General features: G+C 35.9%; 1 protein-coding gene across 1 annotated transcript in view; it reads right to left on the bottom strand.

Moving 5' to 3' along the window:
- The window catches only part of LOC117330232, a 57,344-nt gene extending 39,090 nt beyond the window's left edge, over positions 1-18,254 (bottom strand). Inside the window, exons 1-2 of the mRNA XM_033888453.1 lie at positions 17,979-18,254; positions 11,353-11,366 (exon numbers count right to left, since the gene is read on the bottom strand). Of these exons, the coding sequence (XP_033744344.1) occupies positions 11,353-11,366; positions 17,979-18,227 (263 nt within the window). The 5' untranslated portion in view covers positions 18,228-18,254. The remainder of the gene's footprint in view (positions 1-11,352; positions 11,367-17,978) is intronic.
- Positions 18,255-18,655: the final 401 nt, after the last annotated feature.

The following is an 18,655-nucleotide window of genomic DNA, read 5'->3' as shown; positions in this document are numbered from 1 at the left end:
AAGGATCACCTGCCAAGTAAATGTCGTCCGTCTGTCTTTCTGGCGGGTCCGAAGAGGTAATGGGCTGGTATTGATATGTAATCTTCGACCTAATCTCTCATAAATGTACACATGCTGTAGTCGACAAGGCGATCAATGTTTTTTTTTTATTTTCTTTATCTAATATACATGTAGTTTATATCTATTATAAACCCGCCACGTCCCCGTTGTAAACAACCCAACAACACAAATACTGTTAAATTTAAAATTCTAAAAAAAAAAAAAAAAAATCGTTATTTTCAACAAAAATATGAAATCACAAAAATAAATAAATAAATGAATAACTAAATAATAAAAAAAAAAAACTAAAAAAAAAAATTCTTACAAGAATATTATCTTCAGTTTCAAAGCTTATTGAGTAAATTTTCACACGGATATTTAGCGCCTCTTTTTAGATAAGCTCGAAACAACAGGCGTCTGCATCTTGTAAGTATTTATAGAAAAATATATTACCATTACTTTACTATTTTTTTTTAAAGATTAGGTGCTGGACTAGCTCTCTAGCTCTACCACTTTTGGTCGATTTTTAAAATCATTGTCACGCGACAAAAGGTTAAGATGCATTAATATTTAAGGATTTTGCGTGTATTTGACATTTTAATAGGATTTAACTGAAATTTCAGTCAATCACAGCTCGCCCCACGTCCGGCAGAGTTACAACTTGCTGATATAGTGGTATTTTTTTTATATAAATACTTACCAGATACAGATGCCTATGGCGAAACCAAAGGTGATGATATTAATTGAAATTTGAACATTCTACTAAAATGTTCGCATTAAGTGGGTTTGCAATCGTTTCAAGGCCAAGTCTTGCTTTAACGCAGAACGATCTCTCTTTTTTCACAGATTTAATGGAATTTTGATAATTGTGAAACATTCGAAGAGTTCAAAGGACTTTTATGATACTTGAACTAAAGAGTTCCATTCACAGGTAAACCGTTCTATATTTAGATGAAAGCCCTACAGTAACTGTCCGGTCTACATAGATTTAATTTGTTCGCAAACAATCAAACCTTTCATGTTTATGTAGAAGAAAGAAGGATGATTAACGTGAAACGACATTTATTGCGTACATATTGTAACTCTTACACGCAATCGCTTGTAATTAATTAATTCAAAAGAAAATGTGTTATATAATTCACACTATAATCTGATCGGTTGCACGTGCATCTACGTAGCTTACGTATGTGCGCGTGCGTGTTTATAGCTATTTTCGTTATTTCTAGAATTGGAATTGTTAAGTGATTCCGGATCGTGCACGTGCAACATTGCCAGTCGTCGTTATTGATTCCTCGAAGTCTACGAAGCATAGATTTTAAACAACACCTCTTGCTCCACAATGCGTGTTGGTTTTACATTGGTCTGGGCTTAATTGTATAGTCTCTTTCACTCTAAAGTGATATTTATTGTAGTGAGTGACACCATGGGCACAGGTTTATCAAAGCATGGCAAAGCTACCATCCGGGACACTAATATATATGGAGGTTTCTAGTCACGTGACTTAGAGCCAGCTGCATGTTAGCACTTGATCAAGCAGTAATTCTAAAATACTCAAGATTGAAGTGTTTATATCATCAGTTATGTATTCTTATATTGTATTCTCATAACATACTGAATTTCAAACCTCGTTCTTGAATTTTTAAAAGCATTGCCGGATGACGCAGTTTTAACGCACACACCTAAATCTTAGGCGATCGGACTGAAGGGATAGAGGTTACCTGGGGTCGACAATTTTGGTTTCCCCGGGTACTCCGGTTCCCTCCCACAGTAGGATCCCTCGCACACTTCCATCCGGACCAACAAGAGTAATCAGTATAAGTTAATATGACGTATTTCACAATATAATATGACGTGCTTCACAAGTTAATATGACGTGTTTCACAGGTTAATTTGACGTGTTTCACGGGTTAATTTGACGTGTTTCACAAGTTAATATGAAGTGTTTCACAAGTGAATATGACGTATTTCACAGGTTAATATGACGAGTTTCACATGTTAATATGACATGTTTCACAGGTTAATATGACGTGATTCACAAGTTAATATGACATATTTCACAGGTTAATATGACGTGTTTCACATGTTAATATGACATGTTTCATAAGTTATTATGATGTGTTTCACAGGTTAATATGACGTGTTTCATAAATTAAATCAATATGACGTTTTCACAATTAGTTCAAAATAATAACAATAATAAAAAGTTTATAACCATAGCCTTTCTTCTCATCTTATCATAATAAACCATATCGCGCGCTGACCATTTCTTACGTTCCGTAAGCAGCATTGTGTCTGGACAACTGATCATTTCGGACACCTGAATACGTAATGCTGACCACGTAAGGCGAGGTTAATGGAAATGTCGTCTGATAATAGTGTAGGAACCATCAACCATTACCATCAGTGTCCTCATTTACATACAGACTCGCGGGAATGACCTTACCTTCGGAAACGGTGACGTTTTCCAGTATAGCGTATGTAGAATAAAAAATGAAGACAGTTCCGAACAACCCTGGTAATAATGAAAACTAACTTTCCCAAGTAAACAGACTCAATTTATATGTTATCATGAAATAATTATTTTTTAAGTACTGGTCAAACTAGCTCTTGAATTTACAGTGTATTGTCGAGAAAGTGACATCGTTTACAAGCAAATACCGTAAATTGTCCTGAGGAAAAAAGTTAAAATTACGCTTGAAGGTAAGATATGGTTTCAAAACCATTTATAAATGTCAGGATTGTGCAAAAAATATAATTAGCCCCTTTTATTACAAATTAAGAGTTAGATACAGAAGAGCCAAAAACATCATTAAACTGTATCATACAACTGTTGTGTCCTTCCAGGGCTCGTTAATGATGAAAACTCAGAAGGGACAAGTACATTTCACACCTGAATTCATATTGGAAAAAAATTACTAGTGTTTGCTTTGAAAATTTTTCGTTTGAGATGTTTTCCATGTTTTAGAGTTTTTTAGTTAGAATTATCATTTCCTTCACACATCGATATCAAATAAAAAATTTAATGTCTGCAGTTTTGCAGTTTTTTTTCGTAATTAAATGAATGTGTTTTACATCCCGGACAACGTTTCTGGTTTCCGCATGTATCCTGTTCCGGCACGCTGCTTCCTCTTCCTCATTGTAACAATAATAAATTGCTGTACTATTGAGGAAAAGAGTCGCTCTATAAATTAGACTTAAGGACAGCTGTTTAAATGAATGTGAGTTTAAAAATAAGACGGAACCAATGCTGCAGGTTGCTATTGTTTAAAGGGTACACTGTCATTCGGAATCTGTTGTACATGATCGATGACACTCGAGAAATTCCGATTGTTATTTCCGGTGAGAGTGTCGGTATTGATGAACGGCTAATTAGTGACGGCAGGGAAAAGGCCGCTGAGGTCATTCAAATCTTTTCTCAAAGAGATATACGATTTGGTTTGGTTTTATGTTCTTTGGCGTCCTATTAACAGCTAAGGTTATTTAAGGACGGCCTCCTCTGTGTAGCAGATACATGAGTGAGTGTGGTGAATGTGTGTCTGGCTGCGGGGAAACGTTAGAAAGAAATTATAAATATAAGTCCGGTCTTTTCTACAGAATGCTTCCTGATATATCAAAAACTGTGTCAAGTTCAACAAAAGAATGAAAAATCAAAGATCGTGCAACAGTTACAGTTTCTTGCAATGCGGATGGAAATGACAATTCAAACAATTCGTGATCGAAGATAGGAAAACCCTCGCGTTTTCAATAGTTTTATGTAAATCAAATGTTTTGAAAAAAAATGAAGTTTTTGTGATTTAAAAAAATGTATTTATGTTCAGATTGTGTGTGAACACTTGGGTTGAAAACAGTTAACCCGATTTACTGCCAAACCCGTTATAACAGCATAGACATGATAAAACATCGTATCATAATGACAATGGAGTCTAATGTGACAGCGCCAGTTGGAATTTGATCAAATAATTAAATACATTGTAGCTAATAAAAAGAGAGAAAAACATTGGATTTGCTGCTTCCATCTGGTTGTAGATATATATTTAATGTGATATTATATAAAATAATAGACGTACAAAATATGTACATGCTACGTTAGCATTGGAGGAAAATTTGCACAGTAAGGAATATCCTCGTGTTATCGTTGATGGAAAGAGAAGCATCTCCAGACAGTAATAAACTTGCAGTTATATGCATGGTAAAGTTAAGAATATAGTTATGTCTTAGATAGGAAAAATATAACATGTTAAGAGAACATGAGAAGTATCCTCAAATAGACAACAAGTACACAGAGGTTAGGGAATTAAGTTTCTTTTAAATAAATGATCGTTTAGCTGCACATTTTATTGAATTATCTGATCTGATTATCTTATATCTGAAAGAAATAATGAGAAATTATGAGATTTAGGAATAAAATTATTATTTTTCAAATAATTTGGAAACATGTTTTTTTTTTCTAGAAAACTGACAATATATTTTGAATGTATTGTATCATTGTTTGCTATCAATATGCATATTAAGAGTAATTGTTTAAGGTATGGTTCTGAAAGATGACATTTTTACAGCTCCTGAAGTCCCGACCTTGTCCAAAAATACTTGAAAGACTTTAGCTAACTTAGAATTTGACAGATGTCAATTGCCATCGTTATGAAAATTAAGAACTCTTAATTAGTGGATTTAATCACAGAAGGCTGCCAATTGTATTCACGAGCATGTATAAAACCATGTTTGCTAGCAAAGAAAAATGGACAGACTAATCCAGCATAGCTAAGCACTTCACTGACTGAAATTACACACGACCTACTTTCACTCAGAGCTAAAACATAGTTTACACATTTCCTTGTTGTTAACAACAATACACACTAGCCCTAAAATGTACAAATGAAATAAGACTGGGTGTTCCCAAAGGTAAAGCGTCTTCTGACGCTATGAAATGACAAGATATCGAAATGAGGACAAAGTAGAGGCGTTTTGTCAAGCAATCAGTGATCACGTCTTAATTCATTACGCAAAAAAGGAAAATATCCCAGTGAGATGTTGTCAACCAGAAAGCTTTCCCTTGTACTTCATCAACATTGACCCTTTAACATGGTAGATTTTGAAGCAGAACTGTTCTCCAATGACTCAACCCTAGATGGCAACAACTAGGCTGTTCACATGCAACGCACCGGTCCGAACTCCTCAACATTGACACCTAAACATGGTACATTTTGGAAGCAGAGCTGTTCTCCAATGACCCAGCCCCAGGTGGTAACAGCAAACACCACTAGGCTTTTTACAACGCACCGGAAGCAGGGCTGTTATTATCAAGAAATGGAAAATTTACAGCAGGGATGTTGAAAGCATCACGTTTACCACACAGTTTAGTTGCAAACTATCCCCAATAGTGACGTTGTAATTAGAGATTCAGGAAAGGGTTGGTGATGGCATAGTCTGTAGTGTCGTAGAATTGACCAGGATAAAAATTGATGTCCCTGTTCTTCAATAAAGGCGAGAAGAAATATAAAGTCTATCACCTCATTAACAACATATATAAATATTAAAAAGAAAAAACCCAACCTTTTTTATAAACAAGAAGTTACGAGGAAACTAAAGGCTCGTTTTTGTAATGTATAATAGACCAAAATACATCGCATGAAAATATAGATGAAATTATCTTCGTTTTTTTTTTGTCGTAAATATAATTTATGAAACACGCTGGCAGTGATGACGGTGTGCAATACATTTGTATACTTGTGAAAAATATGATTTTTGGCCATTCTATCGGTCAAACGGTTGTTTATGTTTCTCAGTTTCACACAAACATATATGAATGTGTAAATAACAATATGCATTTTAGCCCAGAAACTGTATGAACCATTTCATTTGCTTTCCACATAGGCTCTTCTATACTGCTTGAGATTGTTGATTATATGCACAGAATGAGCTACATGTCTAATTAAAACAATGTTCTTTTAAAAGAATAGACTGCTGGCCCAGACATTGTATTTTCGTATAAAAATTTCATTATCCAGTGTGATATAACATGACTGCAGCCATATTTGCCTCGACTCCATTAAAGTCCCTTTCCTTCTAAATCGATAATGTTTAATAAGATATACCAGTGCACGGTATCATAACATCGTACCTTAGATACATGGCAGTCATTAACTGATTCTAAAGTGTTTGACGGAAAAGCGGATGATTTAGCTGACAGGATGACGTATTTGTATGTCACGGGGCTTTCAATGAGATTGGATTACCAAAGAATTACCGATATGCTTCAATTTCCATCATGACCACGTATGATCATTATTTCTATCAATTATGCACTGGATCATCACGGGATCATCCGAATTACATACGAGTGCATCACACCAGTTAGGTCCCTTGGGTACAAGGTAAAGCCAAAGAGAGGCTGATGGAAGGACGAAAGTGCAAAATGCTTATTTCAATAATGTGTATTGTATTTGATGAGGTCGAATTGATTAACGAAGGCTTCAGACATTTACCAAGGTTGTTCAGTACAATGGCCTAGAATATGTTTCAAGCTAACTGTGAAGACTTTTCACCTACTCGTCCCAGAAACAGTATGAATTAGACAACATTCTCGTCCCAATAACAGTATATTTACTCAAAGCATTACAATTATTTGTTTCAAAAATGGTTTGGCTGCACACACTTCACCAACTCGTCCCAAAAACAGTATGAATCTGTCAACATACCTGTTCCAATAACAGTAGGGTCATTCATAGCATTACAATTATTTATTTCAAAAATGGTTTGGCTGAACACACTTTACCAACTCGTCCCGGGAATAGTATGGATAATAATGCTATCACTGGAATATCTGTGACATCTATAAATACAGTCATCTGAAGGGACAGGAGTTGTTTATTTTTTTGTATCATATTCTTGCCGTTTCGAGGAGAGAGAGAAGCGTTGCCAACGTCCATGCCATTTGGTATCGTTCCAATAGCATCATTGTCAATGTATAAAAATGTGTTTCACTCTTAAAGATTATTTTGTAAAAATATCTTAATACTAAAAAGTACCATTGCGAATTTACTGATATACTACAGACATATTGTATACAATGATGGTTAGTGTACACCATATGTATACATACGTACCGTCTAATTAAATAAACAATGCCAACATATTCTACTGTGTCTCGGTTTACAATAACGAAGAAGAGATCAAAGGAGTTGCTGATATACACATTCCTAGCCGGAGCGGATTAATATCGTAATATCGAATTACACCCTTTATTTATGAGGATTACTCCGCCAAATATAGTTCTATCACTGATCTGGTTGATTTATAGAGGCAATGTCCGGACATCGGCGATTTTCCCTTAGGGGGAGGTTTATTTCATCAGCTGATGAGTATAGCTACGAGTTTCCCTATTTTTTCTCTTTGACCACGAAACACGTATGACGTCACGGAATGAAAATATAATCCTCTGATAATTTGATGTGACTAGGTCTCCCTCTGGCACAGATATAAATCTGGATATTTATATCTCCCAGAATTAATACGTCTAAGAAGAATATAATGAAAATCGATTTTATCTCCTTTTAATGAAGATAATATTTTCTATCCAAAGGCACATCATTGCATTGAAAGTTAAACGGCAGCCGATTAACTTACTCGGTATGTGGTATATATATTAACAATGGATATTAGAGTTCAAAGTTCACGTGATTAAATCGACACTAGTTTTAGTGTTTCGTGCTTTGATTAGATATTTAAGGAGAATAAGATATCACCAGGAATTTAAACGATATAAAAAGGGTTTGTTTTGGGTTGAAATTTTCAAAAGGGGGAGAAAAAAGGAAGAGAACAAAAATTCACAGAGAAATTCACTGTGTTGTAGTCGATATTACGGTATAGTAGCATTGATTTTAATATTTATTCGAGCCAGACTATTTTATTTGGTTAATTACAAGAAATAATGTAAATGAAATATCGGTTATATGCAATATGATTAATTGAATTTAAATCAATTTTATTGCTAACAATACACAAAAGGATTGGACGCAAGTTATCACAACTTATCAATGTCCTCTACGTAATACAATTATACATATGCAAAATTTAGCAATGGCCTAATGATAAATGGTATATAATAATTCTATCAAAGTATCTTAAACAGAGCACAAAATAAAAGGAAAAAAAGGAAGGATAGGGGAAGTGAGAAAAAAGAAAATACTTGTAGGAAATGAGAATAAATTGTAGCAAAATGATGAAATTTGCTCAGGCGTGAAAAAATAATTACAGTAAATTCACTTCTGTGATGTATGCAATTCTGGTTTATTTTGATTTTTTTCAACAATAAAATGTTAAATTTTGTTAATAAATGAAACAAGTTTTTCCCAATTTTCAATTTTCGCGGTCAATGACATTATTCATTCTTGTATTTTTCAGATTTTACGCAATTTTATTTTATCCGCGAAAATAATCTGATATGTACATGCTTTAAAATGTACCACTTACAGAATGCTGATTAAAATTTGACGACATATTAATCTGGTATGTACAGGTATATTACACTTATATATAAAAATTGCCCTCGCAAACACTTTGATTTATATCCACTACTATCTAAAACTGCTTAAAATAAGCCTTTTTTCTTAATCCCTCTTTATACAATAATTGCACTTAAACGTGTCATTTGCTCATTCCCGGATCGTATGTAAAATATATGGGGTCCTCTGCGTTATCAGGTGGGAATTCAGCAGTTTCTCCACTTTCCCCTCTCTTTTCAAAAGATCCCTCTTCATTTCCAGACCGGATGTAAAACTGCATGTATAATGGATTATCGGCTTGACCAGGTGGGCATTCAACATGTTCTCTCGTTTCCCCGTCCACTTAAAACAAACAAACAAAACAAAACAAAACAACATCCCTCTCCACTCCCACGCAGTTTATAAGCTATAATGGATCAACGGCTTGGCCAGGTGGGTTTTAACAGACTATCCGGTTTCCCCAACCGGTAATATAAGTCCTCTCGCACGATTGTATCGGGCTACAAGGGGGACACTATAAGTTAGATAACTTGTTTCGTAATTATTATGGGAGGTAAATGGATTATATTTCATACGTGGGAATTCATATTAATACAACTGTTGATATAGATACTGATGATTTACTCAATGCCTTACATTATTAAAAAAGAAAAAAAAAAAAAAAAAACGAAACAAAACAAAACAAAACAACTCAAAAACGACAAAAGAAAAGAATAGGAGAAAAGAAATATAAAAAATGTCATTTATCAGATAAACTTAAAGATGAAAACTGTAAACTGTTATGTCGAAATAATTATAAGATTTAAACGTGAGAAAAGATACAACGAATCATAATAATTTCAATTTATTGGATAATACATATATCGATCTATCGAGCATTAAGAAATTACCAACGACGAAAAGAGCCAATTCTGAGTAAAAAAACAAAAAAACAAACAAACAAAAAACACTGTCGCTTCGATACCTGAAGTCTATTACAATAGGTTTTCATATCTAATTTCCATTCTTTAATAACCGACCGAATGGTTCCAGAAGGATCAATTTAGCGATGTATCAGTGTCGTAAGGGGTACTATACACAAAATATGGCGTTATATATTTATCAACTTGTTGAATGCGGAAGCCTTTCCATCCGATATATGCACAAACCTTAACCTATACAAAACGTTTAGTGTATTTTACACACGGACTGTGCACGTTAATGCATTTAAAAATAAAACACCATCACAAAACACCCTATTCCAATAATATTAGATGTAAACACGACAGGAAACGTTTGACAGGCTGTCATGTAACCTCTAATTACCATCGCACGTAGGACAAAGTCGCTTAAAAGTTATAACTCGCATTTTAGGTGATGTGACTTTCATTATTCTATTAAGCTATGATAATTAAACACAGTTTAATATTGTGTACATATCTATATCCAAAATCAGTGATTATTAACCTTTCTTTACATATCGCCATACTTGCTTTGATTGTGACCTCGCGGGGTTATTTCCGGTTCATCCAAATTCGGAATTGAAACGGACGAAACAAACGAAACGATGTGAAAATATTGGGTTACACTATCCGTTTTATTTGTATTCCGTATTTTATAATAACCGGAAACGCAGAGTTGTTTTAGTGACCCAATATTTGAACACAGTATAGGTTGCAAGTGAATTATTGTGGATTTAATCATATTTAAGAGGCATCCATCAACAGTTTGTGCATAAATGGTTTAATATTTTATCAACAAGTAAGTGCACACATAGTTGTTGACATGAATTATCGTTTTAGATGGTTTATGACACCTTTTTTGGCGCGCCCGAGAATCCGGACGCTGGCAGCTACAAGGAACACACGCTGATGGGATATGAGGTCGTAATATCCACCAATGTAATCAGGTGGAATAAGACCTCATATACGTATAGGAGTAACAACATCCGTGACAAAATGGAGACATCAGTTTGTTGTAAACTCGTTTTTGGACACACGCATTGCTCGAAAGGCCAGGTGGCGCTGCGCTATCACTTTTCACCTATCGCTATATATTGGCGGGTACTCGAGTTTCCACCCACAGCAATACCCTAGCGCTCTTTAATCGGGCAAACAAGAGTGATTTAAATGTGTGGTGTTCTATGACGATAACTAATCGGTGCAACGACCCACATGATAAATTTCTGATGTAACAATTCTCGTGATGAAATAAAAAAAATATTCTTCTAGTAATACCAAAAAGTGTTAAACTTGCCACAACCCACGTATCATATTTTTCCCTGCTAAACGAAAGTCTGGCTTTTATCTAATGAACATGAAAATTGAATATTCAGAATCGTTTGAAACCGATATAGGAGAGGTTGGCATGTATCACGGTATACGCCCACGTGGCATGATCACATATTTCCCTGTTAAATTGATATATTAGGTCCTGGGGCGTGTTCCAAGATTTATATATCTTATTCAGTAAATTTTGCTAAATATATCAATTTATCAAAGAAGTTAATTGAAGTATCTGTTGGGCATCGATTTTCTATAAGGGATGGCCATTTTTTTTACATAAAGGTGGAATGATTTAAAAATATACATATCTTACAAAACTGTATCTAAAGGATAGTACGAAATGTATATTTGATGTAAAAAAAAAATGTACAAAATTTTATGTTTTATGTAAAAGATTGTATAAAATGTACATTTTAAATGAAGAATCACGCAAAATTTAGTTTGATGTAAAAGTTTTTTCAAAATGTACATTCAATACTACAGGGAACACCGGATCACCCTGTGGCTCAGAGACGCCCAACTAAAAGAGATATTGTTGTCCCATGTACACCATATTGCTGGGCTACATGATGTCGCGAATACCCCTGCAATATCATAGCAATGGCCCAAACCCTAATACTTCGAAAAGAAATGTTGTGTAACTGAACTGTACTGTTGCAATGTTCGACTAGTAATGACATACCAGCACATATGGTGCAAGAGTAATCCGAACAGCGTCGAGCGCGGTCAAGGTCGACTGAATTTTAACTGAAGAACATTTTCACAGTGCGCAGAGCTCAGTGTAAGATTTAAATGAATTTAAACGTGGTTATTTTCGCGGAGGGTTAACTACGATACGTAAACTATACGCCTTTTTAGTTCGAGTTTACGCAAATTGATATTAAAATAATACACATGGGGAAAATTTTCGCGATAAAAATGAATCCGCGTAATACGCGTGAATTTCCCTCTCGCGTAAATTTCAACGTTTACAGTATGCAAAAATTTCCTTTCATATACCTACAGATTGTACAAAATATATTTTTTATAGTTTAACATATGTAATACCTGGCAACGAGATTTCGGCGAGGCCAAAACACAACTGCACCTCCATTACAAATAAACACAAGTTGTATTTTGCAGTTGTTGTTAGGCCGCTGCTTCCACGCAGTTCAATTTGAAACAAGCAACGCAAACGCTGAATATGTATGACCGTTGGAACACCCCCCTAAAGCATATGCCTGCTGTGAATCTTCATAAATTGTGTTCCAGTTGCAGCAGAAAACAATATGTAATTGGCAATCAAGGAGTATTCTAAATGCCAAAGATTCAAATCATCGTAAAACATGACTATTAATTGAAATGTGAATTTCGCCAGAGAGAGTAGTTTCAGAGAGGATGCATTTGTTTGGTCCATCGTCCTAAATTAAATCATCACCTCAAAATACAAAACGTTAAAACGTCATTCAACGATGTATGAATACATTGCATAAGGTTGATCTGTGGGCAAGACATCGTTGTCTTCATTCTCTTCCAGATTTTGATATTTCCTTCGACCTATCTTAATAGGCTCCGATGGTTCCTTAGCATCACTGGCACATCAGAAGGACGAAACAGATTTATAATGGAGCTTTATTCCTTTTTGACTCTACTCTATCCTTACTCTGAATTTGTATTGAAGGGTGCTAACATCTTGTTCGTCTTTTGTGCAACCCTCTTACAAAAAAAAAAAAAAAAATCAAAAACAGTTTCAAGTTTTCTTTCGTATCTCAAATCTTCTCAGATCAGCTCGTTCAACCAATCTTCTATCAAAACGTCATATTACCACGACATTTGGTAATTTGACGCTCCCTACCCGTGTCGAGTTTGTGTTTTTCTGAAAGCTGAGAAACGGGCCGGTCTATGATGCCATTGTTGTGTCCTTGGGCAAGACACTTTGCCCTTATAGCTATAGATAGCATGCGACGTGCCTCCTAAATATATTGGTCACTGAGGTAGTCACCAACTACTACACCCACCTCAAAATTAATCCCTGGCTGTTCATAGGGTGATAAACCCAGCAAACATACACCTCAGGAGTCAGAGATTGACAATCGTATTGCTACAATGGATACCCTAGACGTGGAATTAACGGTTCGTGGATTTTGAAGAAATTCAAAGAGTTCTTTACTGGCTCCCTTCAATACAAATATCTAGCTGGAACCTTTACAGTTTTCACTGTGTGCGCCATCACCAACTTTAAGAATAGAAAGAGAGTAATTTTTCCAAGAAAGACGAACGACTGTGAAAATTAATCATATTGCGATATGGGAGTATATATCACACAAATAAAAATGTCTTTGGTGTGTGTTTGGTGACAAAACTTTCCAACAGGATAGTCACATGCCTAGTGGAACGAACTTTGCATCTGTCATCGTCAACATAATTTTTATTTTCTCACGAGTCTGAATTTAGCGGAAGGCAGGTAACATTGCTTTTCCAGTTCTAATTTTAGATGTGCAGACGATGTCCTAACTTTAGATAGCACGAAATTCATTTACCATTTCAAATATTTTCGTTTAATCCATCAGCCGTTATTGCATTGTTACGTTAGAAACAATGACGTAGTTTATCAGTTGTGTAAGCCTGATTGTTATAATGTATCGTTGTAATTGTAAAATTCCCATTTTTCGATAGTACAATGACAAAATTTCCCCTAACATCCATGACAGATGAAAAGGAACATAATCTGCTTGTTCGTGCGATATTGATTTTGAGGCTCTTTAAGGCTCATGATATATGAGAATAATGTTGAATTTCAAACACGAATAAATCTCTACAGAATTAAACAAAAATAGTCATGTAATATACCAAATTGTTTGTCTGAACATGTAGTTTATTAAAATCGCCAATAATTCCCTGTAGATGTTTCTCCTATATAGTTACTTTGTGGTAAGATGTTGCATGGCACAATTCTAAGTCACACAGATAATCATCCCTGATAAATAGGGTAAGCTGTTATGCTCACAAGTGTCTTTATCACAAGCATTTGTTTGACGGGATTTAACTTTAAGTACTACAAACGCTTACCCTTCTCGAACGCCTGGTCTTATTCAACATTTACTTCTCCTAGCGTCTAAACTAACACTTTGTTCCTATTCTACTATTGTGTTTAGTTTACAGTTTTTTCTTTGTATTTACAACGTTGCACTGCTGCAGTCTGATACGCCAGATCTATGAAAGAGTCGTAATGCAGGAATAATTCACAAATGTACAAAAAGACATGTACGACCCATTCCTGTAAACTATATCTGCCGTGCTGGCCACCTCTGCGAACACGCTGCCTACAGCTAAGACGCACGTGCCGTCACGTTATTTCACGTGACACGTGTAATAGGATTTTGTCTAAATTTCCGTGTTCGGTCTTCACACTAAATATGTCCCCTACTTGGAACTTGTGCTCGTGAGGATTAGTCTACATAAACAGGAGGCGTATCATCGATCTCTTCTCTGGTGTCGTTGTACACGTCGTAACTAATCTGACAACGCGAAATATGGGTACATTTGCTCTATATGTATGTACATAAAATTCCCTGTGTGTAGAGTTTTTCATTGTATTGTATGCATACAGAATGCACTTCACATTATAGAATGCTTTCCAATGGTGATCAATTGAATAGCCGCACGTATCTTTCATGAATATATAAACCTACACTTTTCTAGGAAAATTTTGTTTGCTAATGGGTTCGCGCCATAATTCTATGGCAGCACGCCAAATGTAAATGGTAAATATGAACTGAAATGAAAAGATAAATCTAAGTTATTCTACAGGAAACTGCCGCTTATTCTACTCATATAGATTTGCCCATCATAAGCATATCAAATCTGCAGCTGTTGCTGCCGTTGATAAAAAGGCAATGTTCTTATTGGTCAATAATAAATGACCACTTTTATGATTGAGGATTGAACTTATCTGGGAATACCGTTTGAATGGACCTGTCTGTCACCCCTGGTCTCTGTCAACTATTTTGGGAGGCGACTAATGTGAACTCGACCGAATTTGTGTTTCCTGATTAGGGACAAACTGTCTAGATTTGATCTGCAGTCTTTGTAAGTCTTTGTCTTTGCAAATCTTATCCTTTTCTGCATCATCTCCACTTTTACCCAGAAATCTGACTTACTCCTTTATCACTAACTTGCTCGATTTATTATTGGCCTAAACACAAAAAGACAAATCACGTTAGAGATTATTACTATTTTAATCGGAATAAATTCGCCATGTAAATATTGAGGGTTGTTCTAGGCCAGACAGAAGTGTGGGGTTCTTGTTTTATTTGAATAATTCTTTGTTTCAAAGTTTTTTGTTCATTTCATCTAACGTCCTATTAACAGCCAGTGTCATTTAAGGACGTACCTGGTTTTGGAGGTGAAGGAAAGCTGGAGTACCCGGAGAAAATCCACCGACCTAAAATCCACCAGTCAGTACTAGGCAACTGCCCCACGTGGGTTTGGACTTTCAACACAGAGGTGGAGGGACTAGTGATAAAGTGTCGGGACACCTTAACCACTTAGGCACCGCGGTCCCTGCTAATGTTCTTATAATTTTTGCAAAACAAAAACTACTTTCCTATCGTTTGGTTTGTTTTTGATTAATGTCCTATTAACAGCCAGGGTCATTTAAGGACGTGCCAGGTTTTGGAGGTGGAGAAAAGCCGGAGTACTCGGAGAAAAAACACCGGCCTACGGTCAGTACCTGGCAACTGCTCCACGTAGGTTTCGAACTCGCAACCCAGAGGTGGAGGGCTAGTGATAAAGTGTCGGTACACCTTAACCACTCGGCCACCGTGGCCCCTTTCCTATAGCCAGAACGACTCATTCGTTTCATTTTTATGTACCTGTTTTGTCAGTGAATCCTTATTCAGCTTCAATGTATGTATATATACAATTATATACAATTTGTACTATATGTTTTACAATTCGTACGTGTGTCCATGTACATATAAACATAGCGATTCATATGTAATAGACGAGTAATTATTATTTCCGCGTATCAAGCTGTTAATTACTACGTCATCAAACATTTTAAGGATGTCGATTTGGTGCAGTAATAACACATATATAATAGTCGATTTATTGACGAAGATCGCGAGTTCGACGTCCGGTCAGGTCACGTGTCAGGTCACGTGTATTATTCGTAACATGTGCTTCGATATCTGATCATAAAACCGAACTGTATCATATAAGCTAATTATTGTTGATAAGAAGGTTAAACTATATGAATTTTCTGAAAGTTGAGCATGTCTAGTATATGTACAGTATAACCCTATGGATATAAATCGATAGCCATTTTGAAAGGTCTGTACACTGGTTATCATTACCATGGAAATTGCTGTGTAATATCTGATTGTGATATGTCACGTTTGATATATTGGATATATCAGCTTTTTACCTGTCGGCCCCACGCTGTCGTCACAATATACTATAAGTATCAATAACGAGTTTTCCCATAATTCCATGTTAATTGTTTTTCTGCTACATTCCTTCAAATATGAAAATAGTCTGTGACACCAACAGTAGAACGTTTCATTAATCCGTAAATTTTAAATGATGCTCAAAGGAAACATACCTTTACACGATTTCATCATAATAAAAACAATAAATAAATAAATAAATAAATAAATAAATGATAAATGAATAAATTAACCTGGCTTATGCATGTTTCACTGATAAAACACTGTCCTGCACGACGCCATGTCCTATTTGAATCCACACAATTCCCTCGTAACGTTGTGCTATTTAGCACAAAACGTACAGTACACGTGCAATTTTATCTGCTACAGCAAAACACGATATTGGAAGGTGTCATTCCTTGATAACACAAATATCTGTACAATCAATTTCATTCCTTAATCAACCACCTTCCTTCATAACATCTGATGACGCGAACTTCACGTGAAATACTCCTTCATTACTCTGGATGTTAATTACACGTGCATTTTTTTACCCTAGATAGCATTTACACTTGAATCATTACTTGACAACTCTGAATGTCATTTGCACATGAAATAACTCTTGACAACCCTAGATGGTATTTAAACTTGAAATCTTCCCTGTTAACCCTTAATGACATTTAGACATGAAATATAAAGCAACAGCTCTGTATAACATTTGCACGTGAATTAACCTTGATAACTCTAAATTAAAATGCACGTGAAATGTAACTTAGGCCTGGATGACATTTACGCGTGAAATAATAGTTGGCAACTATGGATGACATTTACACGTGAGGTATTCCTTGATAGCCCCGGTGGTCATTTACACGTGAAATATTCCTTAATTCCGGATGACATTTATATGTAAAATATTCCTTGACAACATTGTAGGACAATTTACACGTGAAATATACCTTGACAACCTTGTGGGACATTTACACGTGAAATATACCTTGACAAACTTTTAGTACATTAACATCTGTGAAATATATCTTGACAACCATGTAGGACATTTGCACGTGAAATATTCCTTTAAAACCCCGGATGACATTTATATGTAAAATATTCCTTGACAACCCTGTAGGACAATGTACACGTGAAATATATCCTGACAACCATGTAGGATAATTTACACGTAAAATATTCCTTGACAACATTGGTGGACAATTTACACGTGAAATATACCTTGACAACCCTGCAGGACATTTGCACGTGAAATATTCCTTAATAACACCGGATAACATTTATACGTGAAATATACCTTGACAACCTTGTAGGACAATTTACACGTGAAATATACCTTGACCACCCTGTAGAACATTAACACCTGTGAACTATACCTTGGCAACCCTGTAGGACATTAACACCTGTGAAATATACCTTGACAACCCTGTGAAATACTATTGAGACTTGGATAACCCTACCACCTACAGGTGTAATGCTATTATAAGACTAGCCTTTGCAACAGCAATTTAAGCAATTAATAAACTCTGAAACCTAGGCGTGCTACTTTGATCTCCGACAGACTCATTATGTCATTGGGTACATCTACTCCATGTCGCCATTACTAATTGAAGTCGGCTGTTATTTATTGCACAATTTGCCAAACAACAGAAAGAGTAACACACTTTGGCGTGTAATCACAGCATTGGTTTTCTGAAGTAAAAGCACAGATATGACGAAATATTTTGTTCATAAAATGAAAATAATATTTTAAGACTTACCTGTCGTAAGGAAAGATTATCCGGAGTTATACAATTTTTGCCCTCCGAACTAAAACTAAACGAAACACTTTTACAGGGCGAGGGCTGAGGCGTGAGGTAAGTCCGAGTCCCCGGGGGAAAGTTCAGATTTGGGGAGTGACATTGGGCCCCTTGCTGAAGGACTGTAGGTGCCGACCCCCTCCGCGTTGATCCCTTACTACTGGATCGCCGACGGTTTTTCCGTACAACCGTTCCGGTCCGGGTAAGCATATCCGCCGCTTCCGGCCACAAAACACGTAAAAGCAAGTTCCCACTTCCGGTAACAGAAAAATGTACTCCAGGATTTTCAAGTTTGAACAAGTGTCATGTTTCTGCTGTCGTTAATGATGTTGTTTATTTTCTATATCGATCAAAGCACTAAATAAACGCGCTTCTAGTCTTCACCTGATTCAAACAACAAAAATTACACATTCTGTTTACAAAAACGAGACCGTAATCTCTCAGAACCACCATTTTACTACGGCGTCACCTGTTGAAAATAAAAGGCAAACCTTCGAGCCTTCTGTTTACGGTGATACCTCAGCGCATTGCATACCGCGGGACCATTCTCCGGCGATCAATCGGCTTGTACGATGAAGTGATGTCGCGCTTGTCATTACTGAGGCAGCAGCGTCAAGGTGGGCGAGGCTCGCTATCAG

This window comes from Pecten maximus, chromosome 6, assembly GCF_902652985.1.
Source record: "Pecten maximus chromosome 6, xPecMax1.1, whole genome shotgun sequence".
Lineage (NCBI taxonomy): Eukaryota > Metazoa > Mollusca > Bivalvia > Pectinida > Pectinidae > Pecten > Pecten maximus.
The sequence above is the reverse complement of the archived record's forward strand: the minus strand, read 5'-3'. Positions and strand labels throughout refer to the sequence as shown.